Source organism: Apis cerana, linkage group LG10 (assembly GCF_029169275.1).
Source record: "Apis cerana isolate GH-2021 linkage group LG10, AcerK_1.0, whole genome shotgun sequence".
Taxonomy (NCBI): Eukaryota; Metazoa; Arthropoda; class Insecta; order Hymenoptera; family Apidae; genus Apis; species Apis cerana.
Genome location: NC_083861.1, coordinates 1267578 through 1292751, shown reverse-complemented (window position 1 = coordinate 1292751; position 25174 = coordinate 1267578). Strand labels below are relative to the sequence as shown.

At 38.3% G+C, this 25174-nt stretch overlaps 2 protein-coding genes and 1 long non-coding RNA gene across 4 annotated transcripts in view; 2 read left to right on the top strand and 1 right to left on the bottom strand.

Annotated features, from left to right (window-relative positions):
• LOC108004445 (nuclear migration protein nudC) overlaps positions 1–25174 on the top strand; it is a 101366-nt gene that overhangs the window by 16464 nt on the left and 59728 nt on the right. The gene's annotated exons all lie outside the window — the stretch shown is intronic.
• The window catches only part of LOC108004453 (uncharacterized), a 66503-nt gene that overhangs the window by 14437 nt on the left and 26892 nt on the right, over positions 1–25174 (bottom strand). The window contains exon 1 of one of the 2 annotated variants that reach the window (XM_017067381.3): positions 917–1889. The exons of the other annotated variant lie outside the window; for it this stretch is intronic. Within the exon in view, the coding sequence (XP_016922870.1) occupies positions 917–982 (66 nt within the window). The 5' untranslated portion in view covers positions 983–1889. Of the gene's footprint in view, positions 1–916; positions 1890–25174 lie in introns of those variants that run through there. 2 annotated transcript variants of the gene reach the window in all.
• LOC133666743 (uncharacterized) lies at positions 1882–24359 on the top strand. Its single transcript, XR_009831280.1, has 2 exons — positions 1882–22878; positions 23273–24359. It is a non-coding gene; the product is annotated as an uncharacterized LOC133666743 (long non-coding RNA).

Sequence of the window (25174 nt, the reverse complement as noted above, 5' to 3'; positions counted from 1 at the left end):
CTGGGAACGAATATATTGTCCTTCGTTTCTCAACTAAAAACGTCCCTACCACTTAGCCGCGGTTGTCCCTCGTCGGTTTTGCGTTACATAAACGGGGCTGCTGGATGGATGTCGGACTTATTAAGTATTCGCGGTGAACGGTGTTACGCCGTTTATATATATACGCATGCCCGTGAACCTAAACTGTTCGACGCCTTTTACCAGGACACTTGGATCGGATCAATTATATTACGAGTTCTAACGTTCTCTTCGATAATCGTTCGTTGAACCACGGTTTCCGCACGGTAATGTTAATTACCTTTCAGATAGGAATAGCTTTCAGAACACTTGTTGCTTCCTATTCTAATTACGCACGATGCATTAAATCAGAATTCTATTTCCTAGTTGGATAACATTGTGAAATTTCGTTTCGCGGACTTCCTTAAATTTTACACCTATTTTATGTAACCGATCCAGAGTCGCTAATCGCTAGAAATCAGAGAGCGATCACGAAATTTACGATTGCAATTTTTTCTTTTTTTTGCCTGTTCGTCGAAAATTGAGTCGTCAAGCTGTCGACTCGTTCTTTATATTCCTTTTTTATCTGAACAATTTCTTTGTTTTATTATTATTATCTTTTACAAAGAGTTTCCCGCCGAATGGGTGGAACTCATCTTTTTCACCGTGAAAGTCCGATGGAATTATTTTATAATTCGCGATTAGATCTCGTCGAGCCGTAGGAATCGAGACTTTTGAATTGCGGAAGGAAGGAATAGAAAGCAGCTAGGGATAGTTGTTACTGGGAAAAGGATCGACAGTGTTCCGCGATACGGTTGTCTCGTAACCGGCCTATCATTTACATCTAAAACGGTTGGATAAAAGGAAGACTCTTGGAAGTCAACGCGCGGCAATAATTGCATATATATAATTCACTTACATCGGGAACGAGATCCTCGCGTCCATCGTTGGATGCCTCTTCCACGTTGATTCGAATCCCAGACATGTTCCGGGCTATCTTTCTTCCTTCGTCTTCCTTTGTTTCTGTTTCTTTTTATTACTTCGTCAAAATCACTCCAAGACAAACCCCGTGACACACCTCTCGAGAACCGAGGAAGATCGATCTCCTAGGTCTCTAAGAGAAATCCGCACCTAGGAGTTGCACTCTCCCCCTTCTATGATCACCACCCAATAACTTGGTGATTCGATATATGAATATATAAATATTCCACAAGAAACCGCGATCAACCCCAAAAAAGAAAGGAATCTGCCTCTCGATACCGTGCTACGTGCCTCAACGATCAATCCCCAGAGGAGGAGACCAGAGCCTAGCCAAGTCCCAGGGAGCGAGTCCTCGACGTCCTCGTCGAGTTCGTTGTCCTTTCTCTCTCTCTCTCTCTCTCTCCTCTCGAAACACGAGAGCAGAAGCAACGTGTCTCTCCCTAACGTAGTACCTAAAGCTTCCTCCTCCTCCTCCTCCTCTTTCTCCTCCTTCTCCTTCTCCTCCTCCTCCTCCTTTTCTTCTCCTCGTCTCCGAGAGTCGAAAAATAATCGTGCGCACGAATTCACAGACGATGGGCTGCTAGGCGATCGCCGTGTCGAACCATGAAGAGATTGTGTGTGTATATATATGCGCGAGTGTGTGCGTGTGTTTGCGTGTATATTCGAGTTTCGATCCGCGGTTTCCCTACCGTTTCCTCGCGTTTCCTCGCGGGAGTACCGCACGCCGTGTCGTGATCGTCTCTCTCGCACGCGTGCGACTAGAGCCGCCGCCACATCTGGCCTTTGGACTGGCTGCCACCAGTCGGCCAGATCGGTTTTATACCTTCGTATCTCCCACCCTGGTGAGACGAGCGAGCGCGCTCACGGCACGTCGATCCTGCACGCGGCCAGCTCTCCGCGCGGCACACACAACCACGGCCGAGAGGATCGATCTTTTTTTCTCTTCCTCCCCGGACGTGTGTATGTGTATGTACACGTATGTGTGTATGTATATATATATATACACGCGTTTACAGTGTGTATGTACACAGAGAGACACTCGTGCACGAGGAGGAGACGGCGGGTCTAGGCGCAAGGACGAAGCGGGGAATAAGGGAAGGGACCCGGTGAGAATTCTGCTCGCCGAGCCCTATCCGGGGTCCAGTCTCTGCTCTGCCGGCTGTCTGCTGTCCTTTCTCGGGATAAAAGCGCGTCGAACGATCGATCGTCGCTTATCTCGATCATTTTTTCCCTCGTTTTTCGGTTTCGCCCGAACCAGAGTCAAGCGGCCGGGGAGCAATTCTCGGTCTCTCTGCTTTATCACCTTTGGCTTGTTTCACGAGCCTCTTTTTACGCGTACTACTTTTCGAGAAGGCGATCTTTGACCGTGATTCCTGATTGTAGATAACGCGTGTTGGTCAAATTCTCGATTCTCGTGTTCGAAATGGATGTTATTTGTTAAATTATCTCGAATTTCGATCGCGGACCTACGCGATTTTTCTCTAATCTTGCACTCGATTCGCTCGCCACGAGGATGATTAATCCGATCTTTTCGCAGTGGACGGAGGAATGATAGCGCGGGGCGAGTCCTTCTGCCCCTCGCAAACCTGTTTCCAACGTTTTCGTGCAGGTACGCGCCGGTAGGAATGTATTTCTCTTCTTCTCTCTGTTGCTTTAATCCCGCTCACGGATGTTTCAACGATGAACAGGTTACGAGGGATGACGGTTCGACGCGTCAGGCTTCTTCGAACAGCGCTTACCCCCTTGAAGAAGAACGCAAAAGATGAGGACCGATCAGATCAGCTTTTCTCGATTAATATCTTAAATCGGTGGAGCATACTTGGAATATTTTTTTCCGTCGGTGCTTTAATGCGATGCGATATTTTTTAATAACATCAGGTTTTCTTAAACGAACGTTCAATTAACGAAATATTTCATTTAGTCAGAATTAATTAATATTTCTCACGCTTCCTCCTGTTTTATCGTAAAAACGTTCCAAACACAATTTTTATATCTCTTATCACGATTAGATCTTAAGATCACCAATATTCTATTCTAAAACTATCGACAACGATTTCCCATAGAAGCGTTACTTTTTGCCAAGGAAAAAAATTCGAGAAGTAGTTCACCGCAAGCACAATATTCAACTCGGTAACTCTAACATTTCGATTCAAAAAATCGAACTCGTACATAACCAGATCCATATATCAAGCTCGGTATCACTTACTCTAGATCTCCGCCAGGCTCTCCCATGAAAATACCGGTAGCAATTTTTCTTAAATCATTCTCTGTATCCCCGAGGAATCCTAATTGGACTGGAACGCACCCGCGCCGGCAAAAAGGAGACCGCGCTTTATTAGCCGTCGTCGTGTGCATAATCCTCGTTTCATAATCGGCCGATACAGGTACCACGGTGTCCGCGTGGGAGGCAGATTCCCAGCCAGGTAATCCCGGCAGGCAATCGTATCGCGATAACGTCCCATTAGAACAGGAATCACGACTTCGAATCCGGGTCACGAGAAGCGGCTATGCCGATCGCGTGCCGCCGCTCAGACGAGCCAGAGGATCTCGATTTACCGTGTTAATGGCTGTTGTGCGTCGTCGAAACGTTTAATCGACCGTTTAATCATCAACGTTTCGAGAAATCGAATCGAATCATCGCGATGGAATGCCGGATAGGTGCGATAATCGAATCGAGCATAATGCACCTGTCAGAAAAGTCGCGATTCGTAAATCGTGGGAAGGCGCCGATCGAAACGCCTTCGTCATTCTGATCGAAAGTGATCCGCGAGGTTTGTTGAAAGCTTAAAATGACGAGGATTAACAATAACTTTTTGTTGTTATCTTGTTATTGGGAAAGAATGAGGGAAAGAATTTTATATAAATATAGAAAGTAAAAATATACTATTTTTAGCTCGCATTAGATAAATTAAATATTGTGGATCTATTCTTTGGATCTATTATTGTTTCGCAGCAATCGTGAGTTTATTATTATTTCCTTCATTAAAAATTGGAACATCTATATGAGATATATTTAATTATATCATCACAAATTCAATTAATATTAATAAAGTTTGTACTTTTCTAATTGCTCGATGATGTAAGAAAAAAGAGAGACATCAGGTTTTTCTCCTGCATATATTATATCGAGGCAACACGATTTTTCGACATTATAATAAATTAACAATTTCTTAAAAAATAAAATCAAACTGAACTACTTCCAAACTGTTTCATCGAGGAACTGTTTCAGTTCGTTTCGTGGATTTTGTCAGCCAGTTTCACGTACCCTTGAGCCGCTCAGCCAAGCTAGGATTCATCCTTTAACCACGATCGTTGTTGCAAATCCTCGAAACGATTTAATAGTTTCTTGGAAAACGTTTCGTCTCGTGTGTTACGAGCCGGAGTCTTAGTCATGCGGCGAGGACATCGCCTGCCGTGTTAACCGTGGCGCGGGAATTAGATCGTTGTTCGGGTCTCGTCGCGATTAAATATTCCGATCAGGAGCCAGACAGGAGCTCGATTCGCTCTATTTCTGGCAAGGACTGACGCCGCTTCCGCCCTGGCCGCTTCCTTTTCAGCTCTCCGTGATCTAACGAGGCCGAGATCTAGCGTGTAACGATCGCCAGAGATCCGTCAAAGGGACGAACAAGCCTTGTAGCCTTCATCTTTTTTCAAGGTAAGAATGTAGTTACGTGTCTTACGCGTCTCGACCGATTTAAAGGTTGGATTTCGTATAAACGTCACACGCTATTCGCGTGAAGTATTGCAAATATATAGTCATTTCAGGAAATTTATCTAATCTAAGAGTCGTGGATTTAATAAAATGTTTTTATGTAGAATGTAAAGAACTGAATATGGATCTATTTTTTTATCGAGGAAATCTCTTTGAAAGCGTGAAATTCATATTGAAAAGATTTCACAGAAAAGATTTATTTAATTTATCATTCCGTTGTAAGAAAAACTTTCCAGGTAAAATTGTATTCATAAGATAAAAAAGAAAATAAATAAATAAAACGAAAACTTTAGATTTCGTTCTCTAAAAGAGATTTCTCGACAAAAAAGGAAATTGTTCCATATAAATTTCAAATTACAATCGAGATTTTTAAAATTAATAAATTTCCTTATAAAATATCATACGAATACTTTCCGAAACTATTACACATATTCGAAATTTCCACAAAAAAAAAACAGTTCAGATTAAATCTTTACCAATGCAGAAAATTTTTTCCTGATCTATCAAATAAATAAACTTCACCGAACAGATATATTGCTTTCTTTTGGCTGCCAATACAAATACACCAATACACTTTGAACGTTGAAATGCTTGTAGCAAATTCCGTCATAATTGATCATAGTTTGCCATGAGCGTTTTTTGTTTTTTTTTTTTTGAAGTTCATTTTTTTGAAACCTGGCGCGTGCCTCGTTGCTCGTGCGTTTCTCGGCGCAAACCTGACCTTCCCCCTGCGGTGCAAGAGCACCGGCGAATTGTGCGCGGATTTTTCATAATAAAGAGAAAGGCATCGACGAGGCGAGATATATATTATTGGGTAATCGCAAGGCTGCGTGCACGCCCGCGAATCGCGCAAAGATAATTGGTTAATCGGTAAACGAGCCGTTACTTAATCGGATACGGAGCTGGAAAGGTGTCGTGGATTCCCTGTTCGCGGTTAATTCGATCCTTTTCCGTGCTTTGTCCTCCGCACGCCAGAGAAATTGTGGAAAACGTTCTTTTTATCGTGCTCGACTCGCGTGCGATGCATCTCCTTTATATGCGAATTCACGTGTCTTTTTACCGGGAAAGGAGTTGCTCTTTTCGCTTCCTGTGCGATTCTTCCGATAGATATTTCACAGAAAGTGAGTTGAGTCGAGTCAGTTGAGGGAATTTCAAGCAACGTGCTCATTGAAATTTTCCCTCATTCTGTTTCCAGTAACAAAAAATGTGCTGTTTATTGTTTATGACAAAAGCAAAAAAATAAAAATTATAAGAAAGAAAACTTCTCTTTGATATCTCAATGTGAATAATACGTTTTCAAAATTTTATTTTAACAAAAATTGCTATCAAAAAATTCAAAGAAACGTAAAAAATTAAGAATTATCGCTAAAAAGGAAAAAAAAATGTAGCTTTGAGATGAAAATAAAATCCAATTATTGCGATACTTGAGCGTGATATTAATAACTTTGCGGAATTTGATATTCGTGAAAAATAGAATGCCTGTAGTATTCTTTCATAAAATAGACGAATCATTTTTGTGTTTTTTTTTCTCCAGTGAATAGAGCGACTAAGCTTATTTCCTTCAATTGTTTTGTTAAGATGTATCTTCGTAATATCGTGACATTGTTTTGTTATAAATGCAACGGTATCCTCTCGAATGGCAGATCTTGGTCGAGATTCCCACCTCGATTCTTCACCTCCTTTCTTTTCCCCGACGTAGTCGTAAATCCATATTGTGCCAACCGAGGTGTAATTCCCTCTTGTCAACACGCGGGAGCGAGCGCGAACGAGCACGCGAATGGTAATTAAAGTTATTAGTCGCGTTTCACAATTTATGATTAATCGTCAACCGCGATGTTATTTTTGCCACACTCGGAATCGATCCATTATCGAGCGTGATCTTTAATAAAGACGCGCATTCAACATATAATCGCCATCGATTCGATCATCGCCCCATCTAAATCAACGTTTCGACGTGTAATTATATATATATATATATATATTTTTATTAATTTATTACGTGTCGAGGATATTATTATAATATCCGTATTATGCATATACATGATGACAATATTTTTTCAGATCGTGAGGGAGATAATAATCGGTTCGATGTCAAATGACATTAATCCCGAAGCACTTGAAAATATAATTCTTCGAGATACACGTCTCGAAGACCGTCGAATTTTTCCCCTCCCCATTCACGATATTCCGTATATATTCCTCAGAAAAATTCGATTTACACACGTGCTATAATTTACCATGTTCGACCGTGAAGGGTTACAATATTTAACGGACAACCGCAGAAATAAACAAGATCCCTTCGCGGTAATACGATTCCTTAAAAACGATTCCTTCAGCGAATACATAAATCAGGGGGCGATCGAGTCGGCGGTGATTCAGACGATCGCATGCGAGCCGATCGTTTCCATTGTTTCGACCGCGGGTGGAAAGGCATATTATTCGATAAAGTCTCCAAGGGTGAACGGTGCGTTGTCGAACGTGTCGGAAGCTAATTCTCGGTTTCCTCTCGTATTCTCTTCTCTTTCTCTCTTTTCTCTCTTTAATTTACCTGCTCGCGATTTTGTCGGCCGTTCTATTCGACTCCTTTTGGCAAAGCAAGGCCAAGCTTTGGACAGCTTCCTGATCCACGATGGTTCGACGATGGTGTGCGTGCGGAATTCGAACGTGTATCGATCATTTCCGATCGCGAGCAAGGTCGAAAGGGATTGGCTGCCTTCGATCTTCCTCTCCGCTCTTCCTATCCCCGTGAAAACCGTAGTTCTGTCCGTCTCGTTCTGTTGCTCGCCTCGATCCCCCCGAAGAATTGTAATTGTAAGCGTTTTATAGCAAGGAGAGGCCTGTGTGACGTCGTTTCGAAGAGAATATCGCTACGGTCGAGAGAGTTGTTTCTTGGATAATAAAACAAGCACAGAACTCCTTCGACCCTTGAGCCGATTTACGCACGATACGATTCAGGAAGTGGTATTAGGCATGTGTTTCGCGTAGACAGATTTCGCTCGAGAGTGCGAAGGGATCGTGGAGAATGTTTGTGGGGATAGAGCGATCGAAGGTCTTAGAAGAACCTTCAAGCTTACCGTTACTATTTCTGAAACGCTATTATGTACCGATTAATTTGGAGATTCCTTATCGAATTGATGTAAGCTAATATTTAATTATTTCGTTGTTGCGTCATAACGTTTCTTAGTTTCGAAATTTTTTAAATTTTTCTTCTTATAACGAGATCGATCAAGAGTTCTTTTTTCGAAAAATCCGAACTTTAATGGATAGGAAAATCTTACAAATAGAATCATTAGAAATCGTTAGAAAAGATAGAATAAACATTAGGCAGGATGTTTAACGTGCGATATTAGCGATGTGTATTAATGTCCTCGGAATATTTTTCACGTTGTTCGAACGACAGAGTTTTCCAATGCTCGTTATCTCGATGAATTCTTTCAACGAGTTAGTTTATCCTTCATCGCGTACAAATTTCCATATGGAAACCGAACATCGTTCGAGAATATCCTCCCGCCCCACGCACGTAGAAATTATCCGATGTGCACGAAACGATTAATAAAACTTTCCTTATAAGGAAATCGAATAAACCGGCGTCGAGTTTTTTTCAATTTCACTTTATATCCCCGCGTATAAAACGTTAACTGCGAGGATAAAATGGTCCCCAACTCGAAAACAAATCCGAATAAGAACTAACATCGTTTATTATTAACACGATGTTGTAAACCCGTTTCATCGTTCCAGCTCTTTTTCTTTTTCTTTCTTTTCTTTTCACAACCTCCGATTTTTACAGCCGCGTTTTAATTCATTCTCGAAAATTTATCAATACCGATCGATCCCTCTCTCGAAAACGTTTCTTCGACGACCGGTTGGTTATACGTGTCGCTATTTGAGCATTCTCTCAACGATAAACCCATTATATGGCGAACTTTCCCTATCGTCGTCACTCGCGAAGACGGCGCGAGCTGTGACGAAATAAAACTGGGTGGGTCGTTCGAGCAAGGTGTGAAATGCTCCAAGATATTTCGACGTTGTTCGATCGATATTTCACCGTACAGGCATGCGAGAAGGAAGTTGATCAGCTTCGAACGAAACTGGTCCTGATGGTGGAACGTTGCTTGCTACTCGCTCAGGGTATCGAGGGCAACCGCGCTGCGTTGTTCTCGCTACGCGGATATCCGCATGTCTCTCTTTCTCTTTCTCTTTCCCTCTCTGTCTAGACGAATATTCAGATCGTCGAGCTCAACCAGTATTCACTCGGGTGAATATTACGTATGAGCCACGTCAATGGACACCTGTAACTCTCTTGTACTCGTCCGTACGTATCCTCTTAAACTCCTTTGTGCTCCGTGATTCAATACACGTAGGCATTGTCTGCGATTACCATGCCTATTTAACCTCGACGAATTATCCTCTCTCGTTACGGACCAAATGGATTTTCCTTTTTGATTTTGTGTCGTGTTGTTATTGAAAAGATGAATGTACTGTTTTTTTTTTTATTTTATTTTATTTTATTTTTCTACGCTTCATTTTTAGTAATATTTTTGGCGATATTTTTCGATCAAAAGATAGAAGATTGATCGAATCCTGTAGGCGGACGTGGAAAGCCCTGTGGATCGGAGGTATATTGTGCAGGTTCGTGAATGGGTCTCTCTCGCGGCGAGAGAAGCGGACCCCGTCTACGAACCCGGACACGATCGCCTGACTCTCGTGCATTACGTTATTACACCGGTGCCGATTCCGTCGGCCGTTTATCTAATCGACCCGGAACGTTGTATCCGTGCCCGTGAACTGTTTCCACGTAGGTAGTACGTATTCGAAGGCTTGGGTTGATTCGTTCGTTGAACCGGATCGGCCAAAAGAAACCCATTATCATTCGAATTAACAAGCGTGGACAAGTATATATCCGAGGAGAATTAAAAAAAAAAAATTTTCCCCTTCGTAAAGATGGTTGAATGGCAAATATTCCGGCAGAAAATTATATTTGATCGGGTCAAGAGAAACGCACACTGATGAAATGCTTAATTGGGTACCGATCGAGGTGAGTTAGAGAGCGTGCGACGAAAGTGTTTCACGGTGAGTTCATTTGCAAATTCACGTGGGACGTGATTATCGTTTAACGCCGGATGGATGGCGTGCATTGTCGTTAAACGGATGCTTTGGACACGCGCTCCCCTCCGGGGCGTCGATCGTGCGATATGGAGATAATCGAATTGGCGGCCTATCGTAAACGTGTAATCGCGTTTTCGCACGACCCACGCATTTTATCGAACCGAAGTATCGAAGTCGTGTAATTTTCTCCAACCGACAGTTTCATCCGGCCCATTCATCAAAACATGTTTATTCGTTTTATTCTTCTTTTTTTTTTTTTTTTTTGTGAGTTTTTATATATATACGTTTAAGTAAACGAGAGATTTATTTCCGTTTCGATTTCATCATTATATACGTTCGAATTATTATTATTATTATAGCGTTTATAATTCATGTTCTGAATATATATTTCAATATAATATATAATTAGCAATTGGTTAATTATAATTCGAGTATATATTTTACTATTTTCTTTTTTAGTAGAATATCATATCGAAGAAATTAAAGTTTCGTTATTATTATCATCTTTTTAAAGATATAACTTCGTAATTTGTTATTTTGTTATAAGATAGAGTAAAATTTTAAATCGTAAGATATTCATTTCAGTGATTTATTCTACAATAAGAAACATAATATTCCATTATATTCTTTTGTAAATTTTCTAAATTTTCTTCTAAGATATATGAAAAATTACTCGTGCATTACAAATTTTGAATTTTTATTAATATATTTAAAGAATTACTTGTACGTATTTGTTGTATAGATAAAAAGAAATTATCAAGCTAATTATTATAAAAAAATAAGTTATAATTATGTTAATCATATTTTTTATCATATAATCGTGTATCGAGATTAGATGCAATTATAAAAAGTTATTAAATTAAAAAAAAAATTTAATCGAGATAAATATCAAATCTGTTGATTCATTCCTAAATCTATAAATAATTCATATTTCGATAATTTATGTGTCTTGTATAATACGTATTCCCCGTGTCCACATTGTGCTTTATCTTGCACGTTTTATACCGAGAAGACACGCGCGGATCCGCGTGAAACAATTTATAAATATCTTTAAACGCGTGCAGCGGAAAATTCCGAGAAGGATGATAATCGCGAGCGGAATTCAATAGAATTGCTGGAAATCGTGTGTTCAGTTGATTATTGGAACGTTGGTATAATGGTTCGACGTGAATTCATACAAAAGTATTAAATTCAAACGTAAAAAAAGACTCATCTTTTTCATCTTTCCGTTTTCTTTCTTTCTTTCACGACAAATTTCACGTTAACTCGATCCAATTCTAGACTATTTATAAATTTCTTTCCTCTTGCTCTTGTTTTGAACAATTTTTGTATTATTTTAATAAGACTGGAACGTGGAACGATCTTCCCCGTTCAATATACGCCAGTTTCATAACAGTTTAAATATATAGTCACATTTTGTAAAACGTGCCGTATATTCCGACTGTGTTTCTTCAATCGATACTTATAAACCAATCTCATGCCAGAAGTTACGTAACAGACATTGCTAGTCAAGTGTGTCGGACTTAAGGCCAGGGACGGAGAAAACGCTCGACCTCCTCTTTCTTTAATGTATATTGCTTTGCTACCTTTTCCTACGTTAAATTTTCCTATGATTCGATACAAATCATATTCCAATATAAGTGAAATCGAATTCTCTTCTTCCTCAACTTATATCATCATTCGACAGTTACAGAAATTTTCTATATCAAATAAATCAAATTTTTCTATCTTCTTCTCTTCAAAAGTTTCTTGTAATTCATACAAATAAAATTCTCTTCCTCTTTAATTTACGATTACAATTACAGAAATTTTCTTTCTAAATTTTTCCACTCTTCTCGTTCCCTGATTCACGAATTCTTTTTATTTTCTACGTCTCCTGTAATACAAATACAAACTCCATCTCGAATAAAAATATCTCTGTATCAAATTCGATGTCCTTGTTTCTTAACTTGTATCGCATTACGCGGCACAATTCCTCTGGACTTTTTTTTTCTTTTTTTTTTTTTTTCCAATAACAAATAGTAGATTTAAATTTTATCGGCCGCAGATGAAAATTCTCGACAAACGATCGTGAAACGAAGCCGTGTTTCTCGTTCGACAGAGGAACGAAATTGCGCAAACGGGGCATCTCTGACGCGTGTGCGTGCGGTCTCGTAATTTTAGGCAAGCCGAAAAGAAAGTGGGCAGAAAGGAAGGAGCGCGCGCGCGCCTTCTCGTAACGGTTGTGTACACGTGAGTTAACAATCGTCGCCAACTTTTCACGTGTTTCGCGTGAAATCGCGCGTTGCGCAATCGTTCACAATTCTGCAATCTCGGATATCTCGGATCATCCACGTTGCTCTTGCATCTTTGATATTGATCTCTCCATCGACGTTTGACGTTGAGGCAGCAGTACTCGTTTGAGAGGAGAATAGATATGCGATGGTAACGGGAGAACGGTGAGAATTGGAGCGCGAATCGTATTTGGAAATAAGGATTGATTCGCCGAAGTGCATATCGTAGATCGTGCAAAGTTATAATGGGATTTAAGTATCAGTTTTCCGTCACTTTATTTTAGATTGGAATTTTAATTTTTCGAAACTACGATATCTCGGCATGTTTGTTTTTTAAATACGTAACGATCCTCTTAAATCTCCATCATCGTGATGATTTCACGGAATTTTATATAAATTTGAAGATTACGATCGATTCAAATTAATACTTAATTCGAACGCCTTCAAATAGATCGTATTGATGATGATACGTGGAAAGATAATACTCATGCTTCGTTTCTAATGTAAGTAAAAAAATATGTCTCTCTCTCTCTCTCTCTTTTATCCGTGAAAAGAGATAGAAATCTATAATGGAGATCAATGACGGATGAAGGTTTCTCTTTCGATTCTTAACGATTTTGTATACATCGTATATAATTTTTTCAATCAACTTTCAATCGAAAGAATAAAGACCTGATGCAAATTGAATGACGCAACGTAATTAAGAGTTGGCAGCTTTGTCACTCGGTATATTTATATATTCCCCCTTACGATATTAATAAACCTCGTCAAATTGCACAGCATCGTTGTTAATAAAAACGAAGCTGAAAAATGACAGCTCGCCTGTCTGATTCCGATCTAAATGAAGTCTTGCAAACCGTTCCATTATTTGAGTGAAAAATTACATTACAACAAGATACTATTTCCCCTTCCTTTTCTCATATTCACGAATATAAGCATCTTCTTTGAATTTCTTTCGACGATTAATACAAAGCCAAGCGATAAATCTCCAAGCTATTGGAAGCTAGATTATGCTTGTCCCACGAAAAAGTACACCTCTTTGTAATAATGGTACTCGTAACATCGATTATACAACGATCTTACACATCTAAGTGGATAACGTTGTAGCGTGTCGTTATCGTGTATGATCTTGACGAGGACTCGCTCACGTTTCGATACATTCAACACCAGGAGACCGGTTCGAAGGAAAAGTCAGGTTTGCGTATTAATTCGCCACTTTTCTCCATTGTTCCGAATCAGCTTTCACCGTTGCGCCACCATTCGCTTCGCGGATGTTTTGCATTTTGTTTCGCGCGACACGCGGCTTCTTAAGCTGACCAATCGATCGATTCCATTGAAAAATCGAACTTTGCTCGTCGATTACAAAATTCTTCAATTTCTGCGCTTACACAGAGGTGAAAGAAACGTCTCGAAGGCAATGATATATAACGAAGAAAAATAAAAGGATATTGATACGGAAACCGATTTCATTGGCCATCCACTTCGAGAAAGATCGAGTGTAGTTTATCGATCGCAACGTGTATTATTCTTTCACGAGGTCTTTATAAATCCATATTCATTGTCAACGCTACTCTCTCTCTCTCTCTCTCTCTCTCCTCTTCAATCCTTAACTATCCTCCCTCGAGATATCGATTTCACGAGCGAGCCAATTACGAACAGGCAAATCCATACAAAATCCGCCACGGTAATTACAAGCGTATAGGATCGTGGTGGACGTGTCCATGTTACCATATATTCATCGTGTATCGCAATTTCACCCGTGTTGCCGTATAAATTACGATCTCACACGGGTTGTAACTCATAACTGACCTTCGGTAGCGAATTATAATTATCCCGTGGCGTACCGATTCCTTACTAACGATCCCCACCAGACGAGCAATTAAAGTTGCTCGTTTGCTAACGTTTTGAAGGCTCGTGAACGTTTTGCAAACGCTCGTAAGACTGGATTACACGTTTAGATACACTGGATACACACGCCCCCTTGATTCGACTTTTATTTGCGGGTTCTTTCATCCTTTTTTTTCGCGATTGATAAATGCGAATGAGTTATTATCATTGAAATTGTTGTTTGGAAAGATAGGATGGAGGAAAAATTGTTGAAATGAAGGAATGTGTGATTCAATTTACATGGATTCTTTAGAGATGATAAATGAAATCGTTGAAAGAGTGATTGTTGGAGGAAATAGAGATTCGATGGGGAAGAAAATTGTTTGATATGTGAAAATAAATTGTAGATTTTACAGCAAGAGAGTTATAGCTTCGTTTTTTGCTTAACTTTCCAGTGAGACGTAATGTACGTATAAGAATATGAATGCAAATTCAGAATAATGTAATGTTACAAAAAATTTCAATTTATTATTTTTACGCGTGATTAATAAAGCAACGATAAATCAATAAATTGTATCTTTTGCGCACTTTTATTGCGCATAATTAACAAAAAGTAGTTTCTTTTTGTAAAAATTCGTTAAATCGAAATAACAAATTTATAAACAGTTTTTTCTGATTCATGTTCTTATGATCAAAATGGAATCGCACGATTTGAAAATGATAAATGAGATCTGATGATTCACGAGTAATACGTATCCTCGAGATAATCTCGAAAATTGTGGATTTGATGAAGAAAAATTAACTCGTATATCTTCGTGAATATTCCTTGAAACTCTTTTCGAAAATTTTGAACGATGATAATCGAGATTGTTTGAAAATAAAAAAGAAAAGAATTACTACTCGTATATTTTCATGGACGTTTGTAGATCATTTTTGATAATTTCGAATGTTGGTAATTAGTATCGTATCGTTAATTGGACAGACCTTGAATTATATGATCAGATACGAAAGAAAAAATGAGAGCCTGTTTGATCGAGAAATCATGAAAACGAATAAAAAAGGAAATTGTGTTATTGAACAATGGAGAGATATTTCGGTTTCGGCGATTTAGATATTAATAATTTATCAAGATGGATAGACGAGATTAAATTGAGAGTTTTTGATTGAGACAAGGTTACTGTTTAAAGAAAGATAGAGGCATCAAACTAAATAAGATTTCTACACCTTCCTCGTCTTCGTCGAATAATTTCCATTGCTTTGGTTAAATATTAAAAAAGTAATAACTTGCAAACGTAACATAAAATTCCATTCGAATTAATTTTCCTTAACACTTCCAACTGTATCCAGCAATCCAAGAATTAGCCCTAAGTGTAATCGATCGTGATATTCTTAAGATCTTTAAAAAAAAACTGCTTCGTCACAGATTAAATAATGTTGGACAAGCTCATTCAAACCACATCTGTCAACACGATTACACTCGATTTTCAAAGAGTATTATATTTTTTCAAGCCAGCGATCGCTTTAAACGAAAACCAGCTTGAACCAATCTATCCGGTTCCTGGTTCGAAATATTCGGTACCGTTATCTCGAATCAATCCTGGCCTATGAAAGGACCTGTATCACCCGAGAATAACATCACAATTCCAACGTTTGTATCTTTTTTCGAACCGGCGTCTGACATAACCGGGCAGGAATGTCGTTTTCTTGGCGCCATTTCTAAACGCGACTCGACTCTGCGAATTATGCAAAATATGGATTCTTGTATGTAAAAAAAAAAAAAAAAAAAAGAATAGATCGTGGATTTGGTGAGCTTTTATGATTTTTCTCTTATGGTATCGTTTTAATGTAGGTTATCGAAACACGTTTCCTCTCTGAGGGTTCTTGTTTGACTCTGACGGAAGCTTATTGTGTTTCTTCCTGTGTCGTTGCACTGTGTTATTACACGGTGTTTCAGCATGAAATCGCTTCGTATGGTATCGTTTTTCTTCCGCGTTCAGGAATCGCGGGAAATGGAGATGATTCGCGTGAGAATTTCTCGTGTATTAATATACAAGATTTAACTTTTTTATCTGAATTTATTTGTAAATTTTTACGTAAGAAAATGTTTTAAACGAAATTCTTTTGATATTAAAGGATAATAATCGTCAGTTATTTTACGTGTCATTTTTACCAAAGTATGAATGTTATTTTAAATTTTTGAGGATATTTAATATTACATGTTCGAAAAATGCTGTATTAAATGGTCAATAAAAAATTATTAAGATATATGGAGTAAAAGAATAGTAATTAGCATCTTCTTATGATAATGCACGAACATTAATGATCGAACGATTCAACTCGAAATCCATTACGATCAATATCAAGCGATCATCCAATGCAATTGGTACATGTGTTTTCGGGATTATAGCTATAACATTTTACCATGCAATTCTATATATCTTTAGATATAAAAATTTTGATAATTATTAGATTTTAATTCTATATATTTTTTATATATTTTACTTCATTTAATACTCTTTTAAATCGTAATAATAAAATATTGCATATTACAAAGAATAAAATGACCTTCGTATCTCGATAAAAAAACTTTTATTTGAAACATATTTTTATACATAACAAATACAACAATTATTTAATATATTAGCAGCGTATCGAATATAATTACATCTAATTAAAACTAAATAAAAATTCGGTAAGGTTCTTTAATTAAATGATATTTTAGCAATATGATTCCTATTATTAAATCTTTTTTTATTATTTTTAAAATATATTTAAAAAGTAAGGATTATTCTTCACTATAAAGAAAAATAAAGAATCGAGTAATGAGATCATATAATAACAATGAAAGAAAGCTTTCGAGCGAAACACAACAATAACAGTCTTACGATAACAACAGCCTTGCATTCAACTGAACAACAAATCGAAATTAATTCGATTAAACGAACATTTTTATCCCACGAACAAGGAAAAAAAAAAACGAAAAGAGAGAATTTAAATGATCTTTCATTCCACGAGTCGAGTCGAGATGTTCGATATTAATAAACCGTCACGTATACGTATAAAATCCATCCCATTCGTTGAATGATCGAGCGCGAAAATCGATCGACCTCGAGGCATCGATCACAGCGACGCTTCATCGCAGCGCGTGTCGCGCGATAAAAACGCGCCTTCTCACGTGAGTCATACACGACATCGACGCTTCGAAGTGCGTGGCTGCACGTACGTGGGATGAAATGCCGATCCGCCATGTACGTACACCATTCTTCCCTTTGCGGTGATGCGACGCGGCCCCCTTTTATTCCCCCCTCCCTCCTCTGCTATTATTAACGAACCGAGAAAATAAAAAAAGGTGAAACTGAAATGAAAATAAATCGCTAGCCACCGTGGCATAACGCGGTCACCGATCGATCGCAGCGGATTGGAAGGGAATATAGGAGGGAAGATTTTGCAAGATGCTACTTTTCTTCGACGATTCGATTATTTTGATGGATATTTGTACGCAATTGTGTTTGTTAGATGGGTTTTGCAAGAGAAATAGTATAACGATGGATTGATAAAAGATTGATTTCGATTCGATGTGTTTTTGGTGATTGCAAAACATCGTGCCCTTTTTTTTTTTATTTGAGAATGGAATTTTAATCAGATGGGGATATCGAGTTAAATCGTATAAAGTGTTTTTAGGATTTCTTTTTTCGTGTCTTATAAAATAAAACTGTATCGTAAAATTAGAACGAGAAATTATGTAACCAAGAAAATAATACGAAAGAAAATATGTATAAAGTTGATTTTAATTGGAATAAACAATTGTATCGGTAACGATTTTTATAAGCAGTTTTCAATGATCAGAGAACGTGACTTTCATTGGATCGAAATTAACGAGAGAAGGGTTACATGTATCTCTAAATGTTTCGCAATAAATGCGCATAATGTTGACCCATCACTGACAATGCACAATAAAGAAAATCCATCTTCCTTTGGAAATCGTAATCGTTCGTTAAAATGAGGCAACCCTCGTGAGAGGAGAATCGTGCTGATCCTGATTCCCTTTTTATCGTTTGCCAAACATTCAGAGAGAAAGGAAGACGTACTGTAATGGAACCGGTGTTCTCGCTATGCGAATTCCACACACGTCGCACTGCCAGCGTAACAAGGCGTAGCTCGCGACGTCAAATCGCTTTTGTGATTGTTGTTCTTCTGTGACACGCGTGCTTTGAACTTTTAGAAACGCGCGATCGTGCTAGAATATCTTCATTTCGATTCAATCGTCGATTCAATCCTTTCTCGCGAAAGGATTTTGAAACTTTTTATAAATACTTTTATATTTCGTGCGAAGAAATTGAATAGGAAAGAAGTCTGTTGTACTTTTTATTTCTGGTATTTTTTTTTTTTTTTTTGTATCTTTTATGTAATTCCAATTGGTAAACGTGAGAACGATCTTCGAATTAATGATTTGAATATCTTTGTTTTTACTTTATATTACACACGTTGTGACCGATTTTTGAACGAATTTAATTCTAAAATTTCATTATCGCATCTCAATTATGGAATTATAGACACAGGAAGGAATTAAGAAATTGAATGAAATATCGAGACATATTATAGCGATACGTTAATTTTAAAAAACTTTCCAATGTTGGCTTTATAAATTTTTAGAAACTGATTTGATCTTTTCTCAGCAATATCAAAAAAAATATCAAAAAAAAGGGTTAAAGAACGGGACTCTGAACATCTTGATTTTATTCAAACGCGTGCATTATTCAGAGCATCACGCGGATCAACGAACCCATCTTGTCATCGCGGCATCGACAAAACACAGTTCGATGTAAAAAAAATAACGGAGCACCAACGAAACAACCATTATCAGTGCGTTGTCTGGAACGTTAAACGGATAACCCTTGAAAAAGTTGCTCTTCGAGATTCGCTCTTCAGGTTCTTTGACCTGGTCGTCACGTCGCGAATTCGTTATTTCTCATTCTCTTGCCGCATAATTCGCCGAAAATGTGGCCTGTACGAGAGCATGTTATCCAATACGGTAAGGTGAAAGAGGATTTTATGCGAGACGCGTGAAACGGTGCGTAGTCGCTCATAGAAGTATCTCGCCTCCTCTCTTGCTTATTCCGGTGAGACCGTTTTTATGCTCTGTTAAGCGTGTGGTTGGTTTCGCGACGCGTTGTTGAGTTGGTTTTTGCTTGCGAGAAGTGGATGTATTATCTCTCTGAATTCGATTAAACGTGAATTATCTTATTTGATCATTTCGTCTCATTGAATATAGAATAATGATGCGTGATTCGAATTATTTGTATACACCACGCACAGTATTCATGTATAATGCATGTAACGATGTATTTGACTGGATTAGATTGCGTAATATGAAACTTTATCAATTGTTTAGTTAAAGATAATAGCCAAAGTGTTGATATATTTACGTATATTATATTTATTATGAGTTATCAACGCGAACTTAAATTATAATTTAATAAATATATCTAATATGCTAAAAATTCTAAATAGTCTTGTTAACCCTCATCGATTTTTACAGCGCTACTGGAGTATCGCGCGAGTATCAAATTTTATATAATATCATCAACGTAAAATCTCAAAAGTAAATAGCTCAATCAATCGTATCTGAGGTTTAAAGTAGCTGAATTGAAAATCATCTATCAACTCGCTTCTCACCTTTTCAATAAATAATTCCTTTCCACACCGAAGGCGCGGTCAGTTCCGGCAAAATCGTGTGAGAAAATCCGCGAGGGGAGACTTCTCCTTTCGCGTTCCAACGAGAGGCAGGTCTGGAACGATCTCGCGACCTTCGTGCCCCTTGGTGAAACCGCGAAATTCACGGCCTTGCCGGCTCTCGAAAAGAATGGCCTCTTAACCCTTTCATCCCAGCCGCCTTCCAGAGATACGCATCGACGCCGTTCCGCGCGACAAGAGTAATCTTGTCACGCGCGGCGAATAATATACGCGCTCGAGATGCTCGATTTCCGGAATCGAGGACAATTTCCGTTTCCGTGTGTTTAATTCGAGAGATTACTTTGCTTTGCCATACCGCTAATCCCAAGCGTAATATCTTTTTTCTTTTTTCTTTTTTTTTATTATTGTTATTAAAGGTTGGGTTTATGGGCTCGGTAAAATGCCTGGAGCCTGCCAAGGTTGGCGATCAACGTCACCGTTGCTTTCCTTATGGCGTGTATCGTCAAGCGGAGTACGAATACCTCGTGAAGGGGGAACTCTCTTGGTAAATTTGCTACCGGAGATAATTGGTGGCTGGAAGAATGGCTTCATCGTGAGTTCTTTAAGGAGTAGCGGAATCCCTTGAACGTTCAATTTTCGTTTTCAATAACATGTTTTTATTGTTTGTTTGGGAGGGAGAGGAATTTTGATCGAGGAGGTCGAACAATACGAGATGATCACAATTTCGTTCCAGGAGTTGACTCCATCGATTGTAAAGCGCCGTTACAGTATGATTAAATTTGTTTGTATCTTGAATCGTATTTTCCGATCGATGGGATAATAATTTTTTCCATATTTTCGAAAAAATTTATGCGTGTCCCATAGAAATTCGTAGTTTTCTAGTTATTAATAGAACTTATTATGTTGTTGCATATACGTATAGTTTTATGCTAATACGTGTATATACAATATACAATCGTTCCTCATTTATGTGTATAAACATGTCATGGATGCATGAATTTAATATATGAGCTAATATAACTTAGTGTCTATCGAAATTACCACAATAATTATTGAATACGAGATTAATATTGCAGTACCATTATAATTTCGATATTCAAAGATTTCTTCTATTTTATTCTCGCATTTGAAACGCTCAAACTCTCTATAGATAAATACTAAGTTGTATTATAATTATAATAGCCCGTCAAAATGGCCAAATAGATAGAAAATTCAATGTAGCAAATTTTCTTTAACATTTCAAAAATTACGATTGAGCTATTCGTTTCAACTCGTTCAAAAAAAAAAAAGAAAAAAGAAAAAGGAATATCAAGCCAAAGCATTATTATTCGCAAGCAAATTATACGTACAATATAATCATTTCCGTCTACTTTTATCTTACTTCTCCCGATAAAGATCTTTTTCAATAAAAAAAAAAAATCACGAAGAAACATTACGCAGAAAGAAGCTGTCAACATTCAGCATAATTAAATTAAAATCGTGTCGGAATGATCGCCACGATCAACACAATCCTCTCTCTCTTTCCATCAAGATAAACCATTATATACAGCATCCTTTCGTCTTTCCATCTTCCAAAACGAGGAATTATCTAACCCGGGGGCAACGTCGAATTTCTTCTCGCGTCAAAGCGATTTCTGCGGGCCATTGACAAGGTCGGGCACAGCCTGGTTACCCCGCCCGTTTCACCTGTAACCCTGAATCCCCACCAATACGCCTCGTATCCCGGAGCTGCAGCTTCTCGACTGTTACTCCTCTTTGTGTCTTTCTCCCCTTTAATTCGAACCTGCTGGTAACCAGAAAAATCTCTAATTGCAACGCGACTCTGTCTCTACATCCGAGTCGCGATGAAATCACGATTTCCTTCTCTCTTTCTCTCTGTATTTCTGACGGTGACCAGTTTGTCTCTACGTTGCATAGAGAGAAACAGAGATATATATATGTGTACATACGTATATAACGAATTTATATGCACATCGCGTTTATATACTGATATACGGGCAAACCTGTCCGAGGGACGATAAGCCACGCATGCGTTGTGCGTGGTTTTTGCTCCTTTTTTATTTTTTTCGTCCATTGAATTCCTTCTTTCCGTTCCTTTCTGACCGTCCACTCACCCTCCCGCGAGCGACTCCTTCATCCGGATATTCGATTCGCAAGGTTATTCGAGTCGCCCCGAAATGAGAGATTAAAGTATGATTCGAACGGATATCCTCCGATTAATTAGCGTTTATCTTTTTTTCTTTTTTTTTTTTGAAACGTGTTCGATATGCGAGAGCGCGAACGTGTCGAGTTTGTAATTGATTTTCGTTGGAAATCACGAGGAATTCGTGATTATTGACTCTTCTTTCGCTCGGAGATTCTGTAAATTGCGTATAGAATTTTGAGTTATTATTTCACCGCATATTATTACGCGTACAGATATCCATTTATAAAATTATGAGTCATAGACTGGATCTATCCTTTACATTTCTTCGTTAAAACCCGCTAAAATAAAACTTCTTTCATAATTATCGGGAATTAAAAGATTTCTCGGAAAGAATTGCCGGACTTTCCGTCGACGAATCGCATACGTTCACGCGTGTGATCAAAATTCCATGCGGCAACAATAAACATATCTCAATTAACGTTCGAAACAAACAGCCGAAACCCGTTAAATAAATCCTGTAAGTAAGAATATTGAAAATATTCGAAAGAAAGGAAATGACAAGGTCGGTGCATCCGACAGTCCGTAATGAAACGACATTCCCGCCTCGATCTTCAACGATTTTTCCCTTTCCGTCTCTTCTTTCTTATTGTCACTCGTTTGATTTCTCGAGTCGTTTGAAACATCGCAAAGAAATAAAAAGCAGAGAGGGAAGGAGGGATGGAAAAAAATGATGAAGCGAACCGCTCGTGGCTTCGAGTTAATCGCTCATTCCCTCCGTCGAATGAAGTCGTTTTTTTCCATCAAGCCGCGAAGTCGACGAATTACATTTTCATTTATTCCACGATGCGTCATACAGCACGAGACGACAGCCATGGGCACGATGCGGGTTATACCTGGTGCACGCACGCTCGTTCACGCCGATTTATTATCTCGCTTCGAGAGTACCGGTTAAAGCCGGAACTCGTTATAATTATACGCGTTATTATCTATGAGTGCAAGGAGGGGGGGAATACGAGCCTTGTTACGCTTATCAAAGAAGATAAAGAGATCGTCGATAGAGATCCTTCGCAAATCAGGTTTATCGCCGCGTGAAGATGTTGGCAATCGAGGAACGGTTGACGAGGAACACCGAGGGAGCATCGGTCGGTTGTTGTAATCTTTTATTTATACGGAGCTCGGTAGCTTATGTTACTTCTTTCTTGTTTTTCTCGTTTGCTGAGTCAACAAAGTTTTTTTTGTTCTTTATTACTTTTCCGTTCGTTCATCGTTTACGCTTAAAAATGACTAATCAATGATCCCTAGCGTTGTGACAATAAAAATAGATACGGAATTAAACGTTCTTTTTTAAAATTATTTTTTATTAATTAAAATAATAGAGATGAATAGAGTGTAAATTTTGTAAAAATCGTGATTTTTTAATACGAATGTAGAAACGTGTTTCATTATTTTTCACGTGGAGTGGAATTTATTATTTTTAATTTGAATGTGCTCGCGCAAAAATTTAGAAATCTAAGAATTTTCTTCCGGTTTTTCCAGGTAGTAATTTTGTGCAATTTGAACGAATCGCGAGAATTGTTGAGAAATTGAGCAAACGATTAAGCAGACATAGATCAAAGGCAGATTACGTGGTGTGCTTAAATGGAATTCCGCTCACGTTGTACTCCATCATCCGTACGGAGATATTATGATGTCAATCAGTCTACCTCTTGACTGAAAAACAGTCTGTTTGAGAACTCCGTTTATGGTCTGAGCGGAATATTAACGACGCAGAATCCGCGAGAATCGTACAATATTACACGGATTGAAGTCGATATTTTCAATACCAGGAAATGCGTAACAATTTTTTTCGACTTCAATTATCAATTTCGTACTTGCAATTCCCGTGTTTTAAAGGAATAAACGATCTATTTTTTTTCCCCCTCTTCCATTTTTGCAATTTCTATTTTGCGCAAATTGATCGACGCATTAGGGAATTATCATTGGATATTGAAAATTTGTGTTTTATAACGAGCCATTCGCGATTTTCTGTCGCGAGTGAAATTCTTTACGAAGATTTACGAACCATTCGATGCAGGAAGTATAAGTAAAAAGACAAGGTTGCGAGAAGAGATGTTGGATAACCGCATGCCTCGCCTAGGAATAATTCTTATTCAGAACGGGGAAATATAGAGCGGGGCAAGGGGAAAGGTTAATTTGTTTCATAATATCGAACGATCGGTTTCATCGACACCGCTTAATAGGTCGACTGCCCTCGATTGTCTCGTGCGAATGTAATATATCGGTTTACCAACGGGAATATTAATTATAGTCCTTTTTTTTTCTCCTGTGCACTGTGGAATCTTTATGTAATACTCGTGCATAGAATTTTGACCCGGATTGCTGTATTTTCATAGTGCAAGAAAATGCGTTCAACAATTTTTAAAATTGATAGATCTCTATCTTTATACATCACTCATATGACATTCATTGATGTGCACAATATATTTTATTTAATTGCCTCTAAAGAAGTTCCAATCGTTTAATGCATCATCCTGATGCGCTACAATTCGAAATCAAAGAAATATTCCAAGAGTAAAAATATATTTAAAAGATACAAAATAATAATTCTGCTTTATCAAGAAACTTTCGATATACTTGTTATTATTCCTTCCTTTGTCAAAATCCTAAAATGTTCAATAATATCAATTATCAGCAATTTTTCTCACAAAAATAAATATGGAATTAAATTATTCTCCTCGTTCTTCTTTCCTAATTATCCATGAATTATCCATCCACCTGAAACTTCAAAGTGTTAAACTGCAATGTATAGAGAAGAATCGTAGCGACCTTCCACGGCGTGATTTCGTGGCCCTGAGAGAAGAAATCGTCGATGTACGGCACACATCCGCACCACGAAACGCGAATGAATATGTAATCGTACGAACAGGTGCAATATGTGTCATTCAATCTTATCATATCTGTCCCCGCATTCCAGCTTTGCCGTCGATCCTCGCTAAAACCAGTTGCAATCAAGAAACTTCTCCAATTAGCTTCTGTACTCTTACGCTCGACCGAACGATTCATTTATTCTGCCTTAAATATTCTTTCGCATTAAGCCACCTCACGAATCGATGACATTCTCGATAGGAGTTATAAGCACCTCTTTATATGCGAATCGAAGCAGATTATTCGTATTTTTTTCTTTCTCTCTCTCTCTCTCTCGATACAAGCGATATCGATCGCGCGTTGATCGACCTCAAACAGACGATCGACTGATCCATCTCATTCAAGAAATGGATTACGTCCGTGTAAATACGATCGAGCATATGGGTATATACGGTCGATCGTTTAATATCGAGGGAAGGAGAAATTGATAAAGATCCGATTATGTAAGGATGAGATTATTAGCTCGTTACGCGCTACCGGTAATTCTTCTCTTACCTGTTCAGTGATTGTATG